This window comes from Hylaeus volcanicus, chromosome 8 (assembly GCF_026283585.1).
Source record: "Hylaeus volcanicus isolate JK05 chromosome 8, UHH_iyHylVolc1.0_haploid, whole genome shotgun sequence".
Taxonomy (NCBI): Eukaryota; Metazoa; Arthropoda; class Insecta; order Hymenoptera; family Colletidae; genus Hylaeus; species Hylaeus volcanicus.
In genome coordinates, this window is record NC_071983.1 from 2804145 (window position 1) to 2820273 (window position 16129).

At 33.7% G+C, this 16129-nt stretch overlaps 3 protein-coding genes across 5 annotated transcripts; all 3 read right to left on the reverse strand.

Annotated features, from left to right (window-relative positions):
- Positions 1 to 1642: 1642 nt before the first annotated feature.
- LOC128880959 (nuclear distribution protein nudE homolog 1-A) lies at positions 1643 to 8776 on the reverse strand. Of its 3 annotated transcripts, none has more exons than XR_008457950.1 (9): positions 8558 to 8776; positions 7696 to 7887; positions 7173 to 7463; positions 6949 to 7085; positions 6687 to 6869; positions 5990 to 6117; positions 5427 to 5637; positions 5134 to 5204; positions 2914 to 2979 (listed from the first exon to the last, which is right to left on the reverse strand). XR_008457950.1 is itself a non-coding variant. In XM_054131567.1 (8 exons), the coding sequence occupies exons 2-8, from the start codon at positions 7779 to 7781 to the stop codon at positions 2922 to 2924; spliced, it is 954 nt and encodes a 317-aa protein (XP_053987542.1). In that variant the 5' UTR covers positions 7782 to 7887; positions 8309 to 8767; the 3' UTR covers positions 1643 to 2921. The 3 variants fall into 3 exon arrangements, 1 of the variants encoding a protein (XP_053987542.1); XR_008457949.1 differs by having other exon boundaries at positions 8309 to 8775; XM_054131567.1 differs by lacking the exon at positions 5427 to 5637 and having other exon boundaries at positions 1643 to 2979; positions 8309 to 8767.
- An 890-nt stretch (positions 8777 to 9666) lies between these two features.
- On the reverse strand, positions 9667 to 11988 carry LOC128880762 (histone H3.3A). The gene is made up of 3 exons (XM_054131166.1): positions 11786 to 11988; positions 10755 to 10890; positions 9667 to 10672 (listed from the first exon to the last, which is right to left on the reverse strand). Exons 2-3 carry the CDS (start codon positions 10880 to 10882, stop codon positions 10390 to 10392), a joined length of 411 nt encoding a protein of 136 aa, XP_053987141.1. The 5' UTR covers positions 10883 to 10890; positions 11786 to 11988; the 3' UTR covers positions 9667 to 10389.
- A 1292-nt stretch (positions 11989 to 13280) lies between these two features.
- Positions 13281 to 16057, reverse strand: LOC128880763 (histone H3.3A). The gene is made up of 4 exons (XM_054131167.1): positions 15911 to 16057; positions 14941 to 15056; positions 14400 to 14529; positions 13281 to 14333 (listed from the first exon to the last, which is right to left on the reverse strand). The coding sequence occupies exons 3-4, from the start codon at positions 14525 to 14527 to the stop codon at positions 14051 to 14053; spliced, it is 411 nt and encodes a 136-aa protein (XP_053987142.1). The 5' UTR covers positions 14528 to 14529; positions 14941 to 15056; positions 15911 to 16057; the 3' UTR covers positions 13281 to 14050.
- Positions 16058 to 16129: the final 72 nt, after the last annotated feature.

A 16129-nucleotide genomic window follows, 5' to 3' on the forward strand; every position in this document is an offset into this window, starting at 1 on the left:
GATAACATTCTTGTACTATATATTATCATTATTTATATTCATTAATCGTATATACGCGATAAACATGTGATATTTTAGCGGTAAATTTATTTACATGCCGAATTAATATTTAGAAATATGTATTAAACGTGTTACTCCTGTAATTTTTTTTATTTTTTTCCCAATTAGTTCGATTCCGATTTTTTCGATGAATAGAATTTATCGACAGTTGAAATACTCAAAAATATATGTATATATATATATATATATTCTTTTCTTTACTAATACACATATACTGTTATTTACGATAAATTCAAAGTGTATACGTCGAAGTGTAGGAAAATACGAGCTTCTTTCTAACCGTTTCACAAAGAGAATTTGAACTATGATTTTTGCTTCTGTAATATTCAAGTGTTAGTAAATATTTGCATAAAATCCATCGTATTCGTGTTATCACCGCCATGCTTGGTCAGATGCAAATTTCATAATAATTAAAATACAGGTAATTATATACCGCGTTTATGACTCCGTTAATCGTTATTGCTTTGAACGTATGAAACAAAATTGTCATTCTACGATTTATTGTAATACAGAAATTAAAATGTAATACACAACGCTGCTATAGGTACGAGTTCAAGGCCGAGTTTGACAAGTCTTCGAGTTTATGTATCGAGATCATGCATAATTATTTGTGAATGTAAGAATAAATTTGAACAACTAAGTGTCCAACGAATTTTTTTCCCATGTCGACCAAATTTGGTGTGTCTTCTCAGTCGTCATGTTCTCCTGATATCAGGAACCAAAACCAGGAGGTCAATTTTGAACGTTAATAATTCGAGCAATGTATGAAGAGAACGTGATGTCACGATGAGAAAATATCCTAATAAATAAGTAATATGAATATCATTTAGAAAACTAATACCTCTGTTACTTTATTTTTTTTATATTAATCTATTCGTGCATAATAGATTTATGTATACTTACAAATGATATGGTAAACTTACAAAATAAAAATTCTAATAAAAATTAATAATTAATAGCATTATTACAATATAAAATTCAAAATTTAATTCCCGCGACAGTAACGCCATCGGTGGGAAAATGACCAAGTTTGTAGCAAAAATAGTTCCTACGGGTTCTCCTAGATGGCCCCACCAACTTTCTCGGTCGTCGCCATCTACCGTTGAAAAGACCGAACTAATTTTCGGAGTATCGTCAGCGCCTCTATAGGGAAAATGTCCAAGTTTGTCCTCGAATAGTTCTTATTTGTACTGCTAGATGGCGCCATTTGTATAAATTAATTACTTTTTTTATATATCCATTATTTAATTATTGAACAAGCATCGTGATATTAAGATACGAATGAAACTCATTTTTTAACCCTTAATTATTATATTTTTCATTCAAACAAACAAATGGCTCCATCTAGCGTTGACAGTGGCAACTATTCGAGAACAAACTTGAGCGTTTTCACGATAGAGGCGCTGATCGGACTCCGAAAATAGTTCACATATTCTCCGCTGGTTGGCAGCACTACTCCTCGCGGGAAATTTGAAATTCTTTTTAATTAATTAAATTAAAGCTCATTAGAAGCATTTGTAGATATGAACAAACAGACAGACACCTACCAGGGACTTTATTTTATATTGTGTAGAGATTTGGAGACTGTTTACAATAACTTTATTTTACAAATTGTTTAATTTGCCTTTACAAATTTCATTAAAAATTAAGTTTACAATTTTATATCAGCATCAAACGGTTATAACTTCAATTTAATCATTTTTATACATTAAGCGGAATCTAGAAAAAAGAAAACTAACAATTTTCTCCTTATTAAAGTAATACATTTGGATTAGTGACGTTAGTACATTTTCTACTTTGTGTACATATTCGGAGATTTGATGCTACTTAAAATTATGCGAGTGGCATAGGAGCACACAGTGTATATTTAACTATATATAGTTCGGTAGCTTTTATATGATTTGAAGTATAAAATTGAATTATTTCGCGATACAAGGGAATATTCTTTTGTAAGCATTTTAAACAACCATATTTTTTTCTTATTTCGATCATTAAATAATTTAAAGCAGATAATTTTTTTCTTTAATGAATAGCAATACAACGTACATATATGATACTCGAATATTTAAATATCATATAGCGTGTACGTAATTTACTTTGTAATTTAAGTCCGTGTATTTCCTTCATTATTTTTTTTTTTTGCAGACTTGTTATTTTCCGATCAATCATGGTTAAATCATCAAACTTTTTTTTTGTCAATATTATTTCTACATGTCGAAAAGGATCTACGTGAAATGGTACACGTCAAGTTTTCCCTTGATTTTTGTTTTCCTGTTGCTCTTATTACCAAAATGAAAAAAATTAATTTCTTCAAATTATTTAAAGAATATTCTTTTCTTATTAAAAAATAGACATATGTCGATACCTAACTTACCGTAGAAACTAAATTTGCACTAGACGTTACGGTATTATTTCTAATCGCGGCAAAGATTTTAATTCTCCTACAACTATTTGCCGAAAGTACGAATTCGCAAATTATTAATTTAATGTCATTTGTGAATATCTACAGAGCAATAACATAATTCTACTACACGTATATATAATTATCACGTTATCAACTTTATACTTACAAATTAGAATATTTATTTATAAATTTCGTTCGTACTATCGCTAACTAAAATATACTTTTAAATTGGAATAGAAGAACAAATAACATTTAAAATTTGTCGATTTTCAAGAGGTCGAAATTAAATAATTAATAGAGATAAATAATAAATAAATTGATAGGAGTGATTTTCGTTCTGTTATAAATTCGCAATAAATTAGTGAGCGAGATTTAGTCGAAATACATAAAATATTGAACAGGCATAGAGGTATGACGCACGAAGAAATAATTTATTGTTGGAATTATTATATGTTGTTTATAATCGAATGTGGTTGCTGTTGCCAGAGGCAAAGTCTCGAACCTGCCGTCTAGTCCTGATTAAAAAAGTCAATATTGTTTCGTTACCATCTTACACTGAAAAGTGTTATTTATGAAAGTCTAGCACATGTTCATTGAAGCAGCTTTTCCCAATCATATTGTATTTTCAAAATATTTCACAGGTTAATCCGTAATTACCTTACGAAAAAGTTTTTTTTACATTAGAAGCCACCAATGAACGATTGAGAAATACTGTACGTATTTATGGACCGTGCATAGACTGCACAACATGCATATCGGTACAAGTAAAGAATAACTTGAGGACTTGCAATTCATAATACTTGCTTCTTCGAGGTAAGCATTAGTTAACATTAAATAATCAATGTTATTGCATGGTCAACACAAAACTGTCACAAAACATGAGTTCTAGACTGTGTAATTTAGAGTATGTTTAAGCAATTTTGTATGATGAATACAATGGAACGTTTTATTGTATACACTATGTGAACATTAGTGACAAGAGATATAAAAATGACACATAAATTTCATGCTAGGACAATGTTATAAATGCAGCAATTCACATTATGTCGTCCAATAAATGTTCAAATATATATATATTTTACATAATTAAAAGATGAGTTTGCAAATGAGAACCTACTATCCCAAAAATAAATTTCGAGCATGAAAGTTCTACATTCAAATATATCTATTATACAGATTGAGCCACAAACTTTTTTACGTATTATAACTTATCGTGATCGATACTATCCGAGTAATTTAATATACGTATGTATACGAATTTCTTAAAATTGATAAGAATCTAATACTATTGCACAAGTGACATTCTCTCAAAGTGTACGTTACGTTAATTACACGTGTACTTATTATTTAAATTTAAATACATATACTATTATATACTTAGATCTTCTAATTTATTACCACGTTTACTTTATGTGAAATTAAAAAGTTTTACTCTATTAAAATACAGTATTGTTGGCTCAATCTTATATTCACGAAAACCTCGAAATAATATAAAATATCCTTAAATTACGATGAGTAGGGCATTTTTTTAGTGAAGATTATATTCTAGATTAATTCTAGAGTAGACAATTCTCTAATTTAATCTGTTTTGAAAATTATTTTTGGTATACCGTGAACGTATGTAAACACAATGACGAATGTTTTTTTCCATTTGTTTATAAATACACATAATCTTGTAATAAAATAATAATAATAAACTTAGCAAATCTCCGTTATGTAAACTAGTAATTAATTGGTCTAGGGAGCATTAATCTGATATAGTAAAGGTCTCGATAATCCTAGTCAATGAAGTAATAGGTAAGTTCATTTACGAAACCTTTAAAGACTTAATCGAAAAATAAAAAAATAAAAACACGATGCGTTGTTTTTACTCGTAAAATAAATTTATCTGAAACTATTCAAGACATCATTTCCTAAAATTCAAATGATTGATACTACATCAGATTATTATAAAAATATTACGTTGTACTTATTGCATCACAAAGAAAAATTGGACAGCTGAATGCAATTCGCTTACACGAAATGCACATTTACATTGAAATGCGGTAAACGATGTAGTATGATTATGAAACTGAAAGGAAGCATCGAGTCGTATCGAAAACATATTAAAGAAGTTAATATACAAATTTGAACATACAACTTATTGTCGTATTAATTAATTTTGATCGCTTCATCTCAGAATCTTACTAGAACGCAAAACAATTTACACTTAGAACAATATAAAAACAGGATGCTCTGCCTTAATTAGTACGCAAGCGATAGAACAAGCTATACAAAAAGTAATGCAGTCTTATTAAATATTTTGAACTTTCAAAAACTAAAACACTAGAGAACTGGGTTCGTGGGAAGCCTTGATAATCCGCAAATTCGTTTCTTTAACGTTCACAGGAAGCACTAAATGTGTGAAACAGTGAACATAAAACTAACAAGTACGATTGATATAGTAATTATCATGTATCACTATACATTTCATTTTATCAAATATTCCTTCGCGCGAAGGCAGTCGACTAAAAACAATTTTCCAATTCTATTAATTATAAACGATCAATTTAGAAAATGTATTCAAATTTCATGATACATGATATATTCATTTATTAAAAGTACACACGGTGCATACGGATAGTGGGATAATGACTGAATTGTTCGTAATTATAATGTTGTAATGTTACCTGTAGAGATCCCGAACGGCTTGATCCTCTCGAGATGGATTTTGACACGTGTTTAGCTTATTCTCCAAGGCCTGTGTCAATTAAATAATTTTTGTTAAAGAATAGATTTTCGTTTTACGAACAAGTTATAAAGCCAGTGTTTGTATGTTTGGGAAAGATATTACGAATTAGTCTCTACAGACGATGAAAGTAACAATGGATAGGATAATTAAACAGGAAAAAAGGTAGCGAGATGCGTACAGAATAAAATTATGACATTACAAAGCAAAAGAAAATACAAAGCAAATAAAGACCTGTATTGTAAAAATGTGGAATATAATTTAACGGTGAGGTATCACAGAGGCTTGGTCAGCACTTGGTTGATCTAGGTTGCTGTCGTATACATTGAGTAGGTGTATGAGCCTGGACGGATGATAAATCGGTAGGCGTGGTGGAAATTGTTTTTTTCCCACCCACACAAGTGCACTTTATTCTCCTACACTCCATGCAGACCCATCTGTCAAGCTACCAAAACACCAGCTACATCGCACTACCAGTGTCAATGACTAACGTAATTCTAGACGATTTTTCACAATGGACATAAATTTCAAGGGACTGTACAGAACTCTATGCAAAATACTATTCGATATAAGACGAAGGATGCAAGGAAAAAATTAAAAATAAAGTTCATCGAGAAAGTACAAAATTAATAACAATAATAGTTGTCCAGTACCAGAAACGATATGTACGGCAACTAAAGATAATTCGAAATTCAACGATGTACAAGCCATGCTTCAAGCTACTCTTATGAGCATTAGAAGTGTACTCAAAATAAAGAAAGAGAACATAACGCAAAATGGCAAACGATTATACTTACGCCAACTTTCCTCATAAGGTCACCGATCATATTCATCGCCAATATTCTCGTACACGGTGCCAATGGTGGATTCACATTATTATTGTTATTCTTGTTTCCAGTTACACCCCCTACAACTCTGTTTCCAACTAATTGCAAACAAGAAAAAAATACAAATTACTACAGGTACACGCTAGAAGAATATCGAACTTACAGAAAATAAATAAGACGTTACTCTACGAGACTTTCACAAAATAAATAAAACGAAAGATTACATGCGAATCAGTTACAAATACAACTTTTTAAAAACTAAAATAAAGAACAAGTTTGTTAAAATAATTTTTATTTCATTAATAACAATATTATATGTATGTATATATACAGAAAGACAGAATTAATTAAAGCACACAGAAGTATGTTAATGAAGCGTGAAAGTCAGACCGAACGATAAATTTTAGTTACCCTTAAGTATCGATAAACAGACGGATTCGTCTATCGTTAAAGACAAAATTTCGGTTAATGTACAAAAAAATATGTTTACGGTAGGTTAGGGTAATTAAAGTCAAAGTTTGCATTTGTTTGTAATCCGTAATTGCTTTGATTTTTTAGGCATTAATAGTTTTCTTCGTGGTCGTGGACTTTGATAATATTAAAGATCATCTTTTGGGTCCAAAGCAAAACATGCGCTTAGTTTTACGAAATGTATTATGTATCTTACTTTTTAGCGGCGAAGTTGTATTACTTGGAGGTATGGATTGTTGTACTATCGGGCTACTAGGTGGTATGTGTGTTTCCAATTCAACTTGCAGCTTATTACTATCGACATGGTTACGAACTCTGTCGGCAGACTTGTCGTTATCCGGTTGATGTCTTTCTTGAACTTGAATCTCTTGTTTTAAGTCTGTAATAATATATAATATAAGTCATCAGGTTCTACTCATTAATTTAAGCATCCAAATTTTATCAATAAATTATTATACCTCTAATTTCGTCCATTAGTCTCTGTACAATAACTTTTAGGCCTTCTTTTTCGTCGAGTTCTGATTCCAGTAAAGCGTTCTTTTCAATTGCAGAATTAAGTTTGGCTTCTATCTCCTCTTCCGTTACCCTATTTATCCTGTAAACACAGATGAAATATAATACGCTATTTATTTGATAACGATCGACGCATGTTTATAAAGATACAAATATACATGTTAAATACCTGTGAGCCCTTTCCAAGTCATCATTTTTTTGTTCTAATTCCCTTATATACTTCAATAAATGATCGTGTTGCGATTGCAAATCTTGAGCCTGTCCTTGAAACATTGCGCAGTCGGATGTTTGTTGGTCTAATCTTGTTCTCAACTGTTCCACCTCCGTAGCGAGTCTTGTATTTCGTTGTCGTAATTCTCGATTAGCTTTCTCCGCTTGTTCTAATGACGCTTCTAATTCCTTTTCTAATAACTGTGAATTTTCTTGAAATTCTTCCAATTCTCTTTCTATGTCTTCTTTTCTATAATTTCAGCATAAAAATCTTACTATCTCGAACAAAATTTGTATCAATAGACTACTAGAACCAAGGTAGTGGCAACTATAGTTGCCAACAGTCATAATAAACACGATCAATGCCTCAAGCACTGGAATTGCTCAACAGTTCAACCAACCGGTATCAAAAGGGACAAACTTATATTCGAAGAATACCTCCCTTAAATAATATTTAAAATGTAAATAACACAATAATTTACCTTCTATGTATTTGATGAGCAAGGTCCATCCAATATTGAACTTCGTCATCTTTAGACACGAACTGTGGAGGATCGATGTCCATCATTTTTAAAGTATATTTGTTAATCGATTCTTGGAGTCCTTGGCGTCTTGTTTTCAGGATAAATCAAAGGGTGCGGTGTGTTTTATTTCACAAATGGTGCAATGGCATCCTGCAAATGAAATTATGTAAATGTACTTTAGCACGAGATCCTTTCGAAATTTCAATATCTACGAGACGAATATTCGAGCGTATATTAATATTTGTCGCGAACCAGTGTGATTACAGATTGTATTCGTCACGGGTGAAAGTTTCGTTGGTTTGATTCAGAAAAAAAATATAATTACCGTACGTAGCTACGCATCTGTAGCACGATCGGTGTAACATTAATCTAACCTGCTGTATAATAATAATAATATCGATGAAGAAAAAGTAAGAGGACAGAAAACGATCGCAGTGTCACGGAATCGTGGATCGTGGCTCGATAAAAATCGTGATACACGCCAGCGTGCCAACGCGAATCGTTTTACGCGTAGTAGGAACGAAATCGAACTTGACATGTAAAAATTCCACGGCCAAGAGAAAAAACTTACATGTATCGCGTTGAAAGGTGCACGCCACGGAGTAATGAATGGTCCAACGTAAATAAAGAAACGGTCACCGATCGAACCGAAGCGAAATCGATTAGGAGTTGTAGCGATCTTGAATGAATGGATGAAAGTCTGTGCGGAGCGCATTAAGCCTATGTCGCCTTAAAGATGCATATAAATACGGAGGACCTTGAGTAAGCACTAGCAGGTGAAACGCAGAGCGGGTGTCGCGTGCGACACAAATGTCATTACCGTAGAATTATGAGTCACTGGTCACTGGCAGAGAGAAACATGCAGAAACATGGTAGCGTTACAGAAGCGACACTTGCTAGCTTTTGATGAATTTCATTTCAATGCGCACTCGCGCAGATCGACCAATGGAAGTTGCAAATGTTGCATTCCGCGATCTATGCTAGGGACAGATTCGTTTCCACCATCGCCCCTAGATTCTTTTGGGAGATTCTTTTGCATATATACACACATATTAATGTACAAAAATGATGAAATTGAAGTTACAACCGTTTGATGCTGATATAAAATTATAAACTTGATTTTTAATGAAATTTGTAAAGGCAAATTAAACGATTTGTAAAATAAAGTTATTGTAAACAGTCTCCAAATCTCTACATAATATAAAATAAAGTTCCTGGTAGGTGCCTGTCTGTTTGTTTATATCTACAAATGCTTCTAATGAGCTTTAATTTAATTAAATAAAATGAATTTCAAATTTCCCGCGAGGAACGGTGCTGCCACCCAGCGGAGATTATATGAACTATTTTCGGAGTCCGATCAGCGCCTCTATCAGGAAAACGCCCAAGTTTGTTCTCGAATAGTTGTCCTTGTCAACGCTAGATGGAGCCATTTGTTTGTTTGAATGAAAAATATAATAATTAAGGGTTAAAAAATGAGTTTCATTCGTATTTTAATATCACGATGCTTGTTCAATAATTAAATACTGGATATATAAAGAAAGTAATTAATTTATACAAATGGCGCCATCTAGCAGTACAAATAAGAACTATTCAAGGACAAACTTGGACGTTTTCCCGATAGAGGCGCTGACGAAACTCCTGAAATTAGTTCAGCCTTTTCAACGCTAGATGGCGACGATCATGACGGTTGGTGGCGCCATCTAGTAGGAACTATTTTCGCTACAAAATTGGTCATTTCTCCACCGATGGCGCCACTGTCAATAGACGGCGGGTCGTTTGAATTATACCATTTGAACATTATTTTGTATTAGAATTATATAACGTAATAGTTTAAAATAATACATTTTGTAGTTATTTATCTCTAATATAATTATCCCAGCAACAATTTTGTTAAGCGATGATCACTTGAAAAATAAAAAAAAAGGTAAGTTGATATTATTTCGAAGATTTATTTACGAAACGTTTATTTTTACACGAATAATGAGTACTTGGCTGATTGAAGTATCTTGCGTAATTCTCATGCAACCAGAATCCTAGTATAATAAACAACACTACATTGGGTTCCTATAAAGAAACTGTCTTATCTGCTAATGCACATTTTTGCTACGTAAGTATACCAATAATGATAATGATGGTTTTATATATTGCAATAATGACAAATATAATAGGGTTCTAACGGAAAACTAAAGCTGTCGTTTTTTTGTATTCTTAAAAGTACTTTCGAGAGAATTTAATAACAATTTTTTTGTTTTTTGTTTTGATTTTTTTTTCTTACCAAAATTATGAGCTCGTACGTTTATGTTGCAAAAAGAATACAGGACGATAGAAAATGTAAATTAAACTAAAAAGCAAAAGATCATTCATAACTGGTAATTTTTGAAAAGTAACAGTCTTCGTGTTTATACAAAATGATGACGAAAAGATGAATATTAACGTTATTCTAAGAATTGATTGTAACATTTCGGGTTGATTCGTCGGAGCTCTGAAATTCTATGTATCTACTGTAAAGGATGAACATGTTACAACATGTACACTTTTGTGGAGTACAACATAATATGTAGTCTGGAATGAAAATGCTACATCCACGATCGTTACGAATGATAATAATAATAATAGTAGTATTAAATGGTATGTATGGGAGTTAGATATTATTTAAGCACGCTCGCCACGGATTCGCCGGGCCAGTTGAATATCCTTGGGCATGATTGTAACGCGTTTGGCGTGGATAGCGCACAAGTTGGTGTCTTCGAATAAACCGACCAGATATGCTTCGGAAGCTTCCTGTAATGCTCCGATCGCCGCGCTTTGGAAACGCAGATCGGTTTTGAAATCTTGCGCGATTTCACGAACTAATCGCTGGAAAGGTAACTTTCTGATCAACAACTCAGTAGATTTCTGATATCTTCTGATTTCTCGAAGAGCGACTGTACCGGGTCTAAAAATCACAGTTTCTTTAATGTATTTTCACGAGTGCGTTATACTCGCGTACATTATGGGATATTTTTTATATTGCTTACCTGTACCGATGTGGCTTTTTTACACCGCCCGTGGACGGTGCACTCTTACGAGCTGCCTTAGTGGCTAGCTGTTTACGAGGTGCTTTACCTCCGGTCGACTTACGGGCGGTCTGCTTTGTACGTGCCATGATTTAACCTAAAGCAGTGAAAACTGTGTTAGAGTAAGAATGTTTAAAAATTCAATATTCACGAGAAACTGTTTCTAGGATTTTTAAATAAAGGATGGATCTTGTCGCCAGTGTATACCGAAAAAAGCCGCATTACTGATACAGAACAATCGAATACAAACAGAACGATGTTAGGAACGCGGGAAAAACTGTTTCGAAGAGTATACGTTCACTCGCTTCCCCCACCACTCCGGCCACTGACTGCGACAATTTCGTGAAGCCTTAGAGAGAGAGAGAGAGAGAGTGTGAGGGAAGCCACAACACCATGTCAGGGAGAAGTAGGAGGCAGAGGAGAAGAAGCGTGCCGAACCCTGCTCTACAGTGCCGAACCCTGGTGTACGTCGATATTCGAAGTAAACGAAGTTCGGGAGTGGGAGAGGAAAGAGAGTGGGGGTCGACAAGAGTGGGGGCACGATCCGTTGCTGTTCGTACGGAGAAACCGCGCACCGAGGAACGCTGCGCATTGCGCAATGCACAAACTTTCGTTCCTCTTGCATCGATGCGAAAAAAAATGCACGCCAACGAGAAAAATGTAGCGTTCCAATTCGCACGAATTTTCACCCTCTCCGATCGCTCCATTGACAACAAGATCGTTAGTAAGCGAGAGACGGAATCGAACGAATGACAATCGCCGCGAACGAAGCAGCGAGCGTCGGTCGCACGAGAGGCTCGTGAACGATTCCCTCCACGAACGTCAATTGCAAAATGGAGGCAACACGACAATACGTCGCGTTCGGACGTGAAAACTCGGATTTTCCAGCACTTTTCATTTTCCCGGTAGCACACCACACTTGCCGCGTATCCGTTGACATTGATAATCGCACGTGACCATAAATGATGCAAAATTTCGACGATTTTACGTACCTCCCAAAGGAAAAATTCTACGAGAAGCGAGAGCCAACACTATCCGTTTCCTTGTACTTCGATGGCAGTGGACGCTCTCCCAAGTCACGACTCCCTTGTCCCTACCCCCTAGAAATTAAATCGCGAGAGGCACGTAAGCCCGCGGTGCGGTATATCCAATCGGATGCCGGATAGTAGCTGAGCCTCGCAGCGTGGGACATGCGATTGGCTCAGCCTCCTACGCCTAGAGTGCGAACCGAGAAGAACCCTGTCAATTGTAATATACATGATACTACTCTCAGCAACCTCGTTTTACTTGCAATAATTGCCGTCCCATTGTCGTCGAAAATGCCTCGATCGATAACCGTTCAATTTAACCGACGTTTCGGTTTCAGAGCTCGTGGGTATCGATAGGAATTCCTGCCATACTCGACGCTCGAATTTACGTCTAAATATAATATACCCCTATGCACGGACATCCGTGACTTTGTTCGTAAAATTCAGTGTACAATGAAATCGGTTTCATCGTGGAAACTTCCAGAAAAGAATACGCGATATATATGCGAACCTTCGCGTAAAAAAGCGAAACACGTCATTCTGGTTTTTCGTAGCTAACGGGATTGCAATTGTATCAACATTCGTCGACAACACTCTGCCACGAATCGATGCCAAACTATTATTTCAAGGACTAAACACTCTCGTACGTTTTCCGCCTGGAAAAAGTAGACGCCATTGCGTATACCTAAACGTAAACGATATTGTATCGATGTTTGATCAGTAAAATTTATCGAATTTCCGAGCTTTTGTTAGTCGAATTTTTACGAAGCGACTCAATAGTAATAGTAATTGTAGATAATTCTACAATTTACAATAAATGCCGGTAATTAATTTTGATCGGAATTAAAATGCAATTCGAGAGGAAAGTTCTGTAAACATGAACGCACACTGTTACAAGTCATTATCGGTGATGTAAAAATTGGTATTTACGATATAAAGTAGCGTTTTATATTGATAACATTCATCGATCGGTTGCATATTGTACATACTGTATCGAATGTTGGTAGAATGGACCTAGAACTGTGCTTGAACTTGTAATTTCTATTTAATACTTAAAACCCACGACTGAATAAATTTCCGTTGTGGGCGTAATACTTATAATTGATGCGATCTATCCAATATGAATAAATAGCGATGACGATACCTAAACAAATGATTAAACGGGTAGTTGAAAAATTGTTTTATTTTCAGTATGCATAATTATTTTTGTTATATAACTTATCAGTTAATAAATGACATTTTTTATTACTTTTATTGTATACAAATCTTTGATCGTTAAATTAAAAATAAAATGTCCGTATTGTTACTATTGCGATACTTAGTTTACCTTAATCGATTCTAACGAAAGATGAATAATTATGAATTACAAGTTTGCGTTCTAATTTTATGCGCATAATCGAATAATTGGCTAACTTTATGAACTGCGTGGAACAAAAATATCGAAAGGAACAGTGAGCAATTTTTATCATAATACATGTTTATTAGAAATTTCTATAATTTACATTAATTTAAAAACTTGCGAATTCTTTCTTATCTTTAACATTACAACTATTAAATTAAGAAATTAATAAAGAATGAGGTGTAATTGCGTGGTTACAAATGAGTTAATTTGAATGAATTTACAAACATGAAACATAAATGCATACTAATCTTGGTAATTTTATAATGCTAATACAACTAGTAACGTAAATCTACATCACTCCTGGTACATAATTTAATAACGTTTCCAATTTATGCAGCTTATTTTATTTTATATCGTAAATTCGACCTACGCTAAAATATAACTTGATAGTAACAAGAAAGTGGGTTAATAATAAAATAAACATGGTGAATGCAACTAGTTCTTTCTGCAAAAATATTATATCTACGTATTACGTTGCTTCTATCTCGGTTACTTTACCTAATAATGAAGTATTAATTACGCGAAGTGATGATACTATGTAATACGAGCTACGTACTCCGCTTTGTGCTGTTTGTGTATACTCCCATCGTTAAATCATAAATTTAATCGACCGTACTAATATATAATATATATATATATATATGATTAATAGATATACTCTAACTCCTGCATCTTATCTTCCAAAGGGCTTGGCAGTGTCAATTACGGTAATGATTCGCGAAACAAACTCAACTGTAATGATGTCGATCATTTCAGAAAACGTTCAAGAATATGACAATAACATGAATTTGAAAAAGAAAATTTAAAGGCTTTAAGATATGAAATATTTAAGCACGTTCACCACGAATTCGTCTCGCTAATTGAATATCTTTAGGCATTATTGTAACACGTTTGGCGTGAATAGCGCACAAATTTGTGTCTTCGAACAACCCGACCAGGTAAGCTTCGGAAGCTTCTTGTAATGCGCCAATTGCGGCACTTTGGAAACGCAAGTCGGTTTTGAAATCCTGTGCAATTTCACGAACTAAACGTTGAAACGGTAATTTTCTAATCAGCAATTCAGTTGATTTCTGGTATCTTCTGATTTCTCTGAGTGCTACGGTACCAGGCCTGCCAAATAAATAAAATCATTAAAGTCAATACACTTCTCTAAACCTAAATTTAATATAGTTTTACCTGTAACGATGGGGTTTTTTCACTCCTCCTGTTGATGGAGCACTTTTTCGTGCAGCTTTGGTGGCAAGTTGTTTCCTGGGAGCTTTACCTCCCGTTGACTTGCGAGCAGTTTGCTTGGTACGTGCCATGTCTATAAAGATTGATTACTACAAATATAATATCGAAAATTTCCAATTAGGATGAACATCAATAAAACAGAGCAAACACTTCAAGAAAAAAAAAGAAGACACTGCTATTTTTCAATTAATCGTAAAATATATTTAAAAATATACTCTCTCAGTTTGGAAACAGAAATTTGTAAGAAATTATGGGAAACTAGTAAACAGAATTCGCACAAAATGAGTTCCAGTTTCCCTCCAAAAGCGGACACAATAAACAAAATGGTGGACGGCGTGCATGTAACGTCGATGTGCATAAGAATCTTGTAACCATGAAAACCATTGTAACTTTCTTCGAACGGGTTATTTATAATCGATATAAGCGAACGCGAAAATTAGGATGTTTCACATTTATTCGATTACAAAATAACACGTAAACGTACCTGATGCTCGATAGCTTTAGAATAGAATCGTTCACTACGGCAATCTGCTCTGTTCGACGTGGTTTAACGATGGCAACTGATGTCGGTTAGTGTTTTTACAGAAACGCAGTTTGGTCCTGTGGAAGATAGGCGACAGCACTGTGATCAGATACACATCATAGGATTGGTTGTTATTTCGTAACATGCTTTCCGATTAGTCAGCTTTTGACGAATAAACGTATTTGTTGCAGAATTGACAAGTTTACAATTATTAAAATAAGGTGACGCACCTTATCCAGTAAATTTACTCGACAATAATTCTTGGAAGCGCGATTCATATTTTTTCTTACAATTTCAATAGAAACAAAGATGCCTTATCGCTTTATGTACATATGTATCTATCTATATATATAAATGTTACGCAAATGAACAATGATGAACAGTAAAATTATATTATAAAGTAAACATTGATAATTTAGATTTAATTTAGATTATGTTGTTTGATACGTAGTTTGCTTGCATTTACCAGTACATAAATAATAAAGCTCGATTCGAACAAATATTGTTACTTTTTTTAATATTGAAAGAACGCGGAACATTCCTTCACGGTATAAAACTATATCTATATAGCAAGTAACGAGGTCATAGTAAATATTAATTAATCCTTTGATCGCGGACAATTTTGGTAAAGACGTTCGCTGTGTGTGGAAGCTATGTTGAACGCCCATAGGCGTTTGTCGCATGCGATCGATTAACTAAGCGTCTATGATCCAAAAAGATTAACAGTAATAATGCTTGTAATATATCGATATTATTAAAGTATTACATAAAAAAAACATTGTACTTTAGAGATCAATTAATATTTCGATATATGTAAATGATGGATTAGATATAAGTAATTGTCGCAGAACCTTTGTTTTTATATATAGATTAACAAAGAAATAAATAAGTTATACCTAGTCCAATAGGAAAGTTTTGAGACAGTACTTACAGACGTAATATTATATATGTAATCACATGCCAATCTCTTTAAACCACAATGGAATAATGTTTTGTTGAAAAGTGAGGTTAGCTTATTCAAGCAAGAAATTGGACTAAAATTTTCTAACGATAAAGCTGAAAAATACTATTAAAAAGCGATACGTGGTAGCTACTTGAAAATTTAATTATATTCCGTATTGCTTCCTTGTATTTCGTTGTTTATGTAATA

Coding starts and splice junctions, on each gene's coding strand:
- LOC128880959 (XM_054131567.1), bottom strand. CDS start 7,781: ATGATGGACATCGATCCTCCACAGTTCGTGTCTAAAGATGACGAAGTT. Junction 7,086..7,172: donor GACTTGGAAAGGGCTCACAG/GTATTTAACATG, acceptor CTGTGTTTACAG/GATAAATAGGGTAACGGAAG. Junction 6,870..6,948: donor ACTAATGGACGAAATTAGAG/GTATAATAATTT, acceptor ATATTATTACAG/ACTTAAAACAAGAGATTCAA.
- LOC128880762 (XM_054131166.1), bottom strand. CDS start 10,882: ATGGCACGTACAAAGCAGACCGCCCGTAAGTCGACCGGAGGTAAAGCA. Junction 10,673..10,754: donor AAAAAGCCACATCGGTACAG/GTAAGCAATATA, acceptor TGTGATTTTTAG/ACCCGGTACAGTCGCTCTTC.
- LOC128880763 (XM_054131167.1), bottom strand. CDS start 14,527: ATGGCACGTACCAAGCAAACTGCTCGCAAGTCAACGGGAGGTAAAGCT. Junction 14,334..14,399: donor AAAAAACCCCATCGTTACAG/GTAAAACTATAT, acceptor TTTATTTGGCAG/GCCTGGTACCGTAGCACTCA.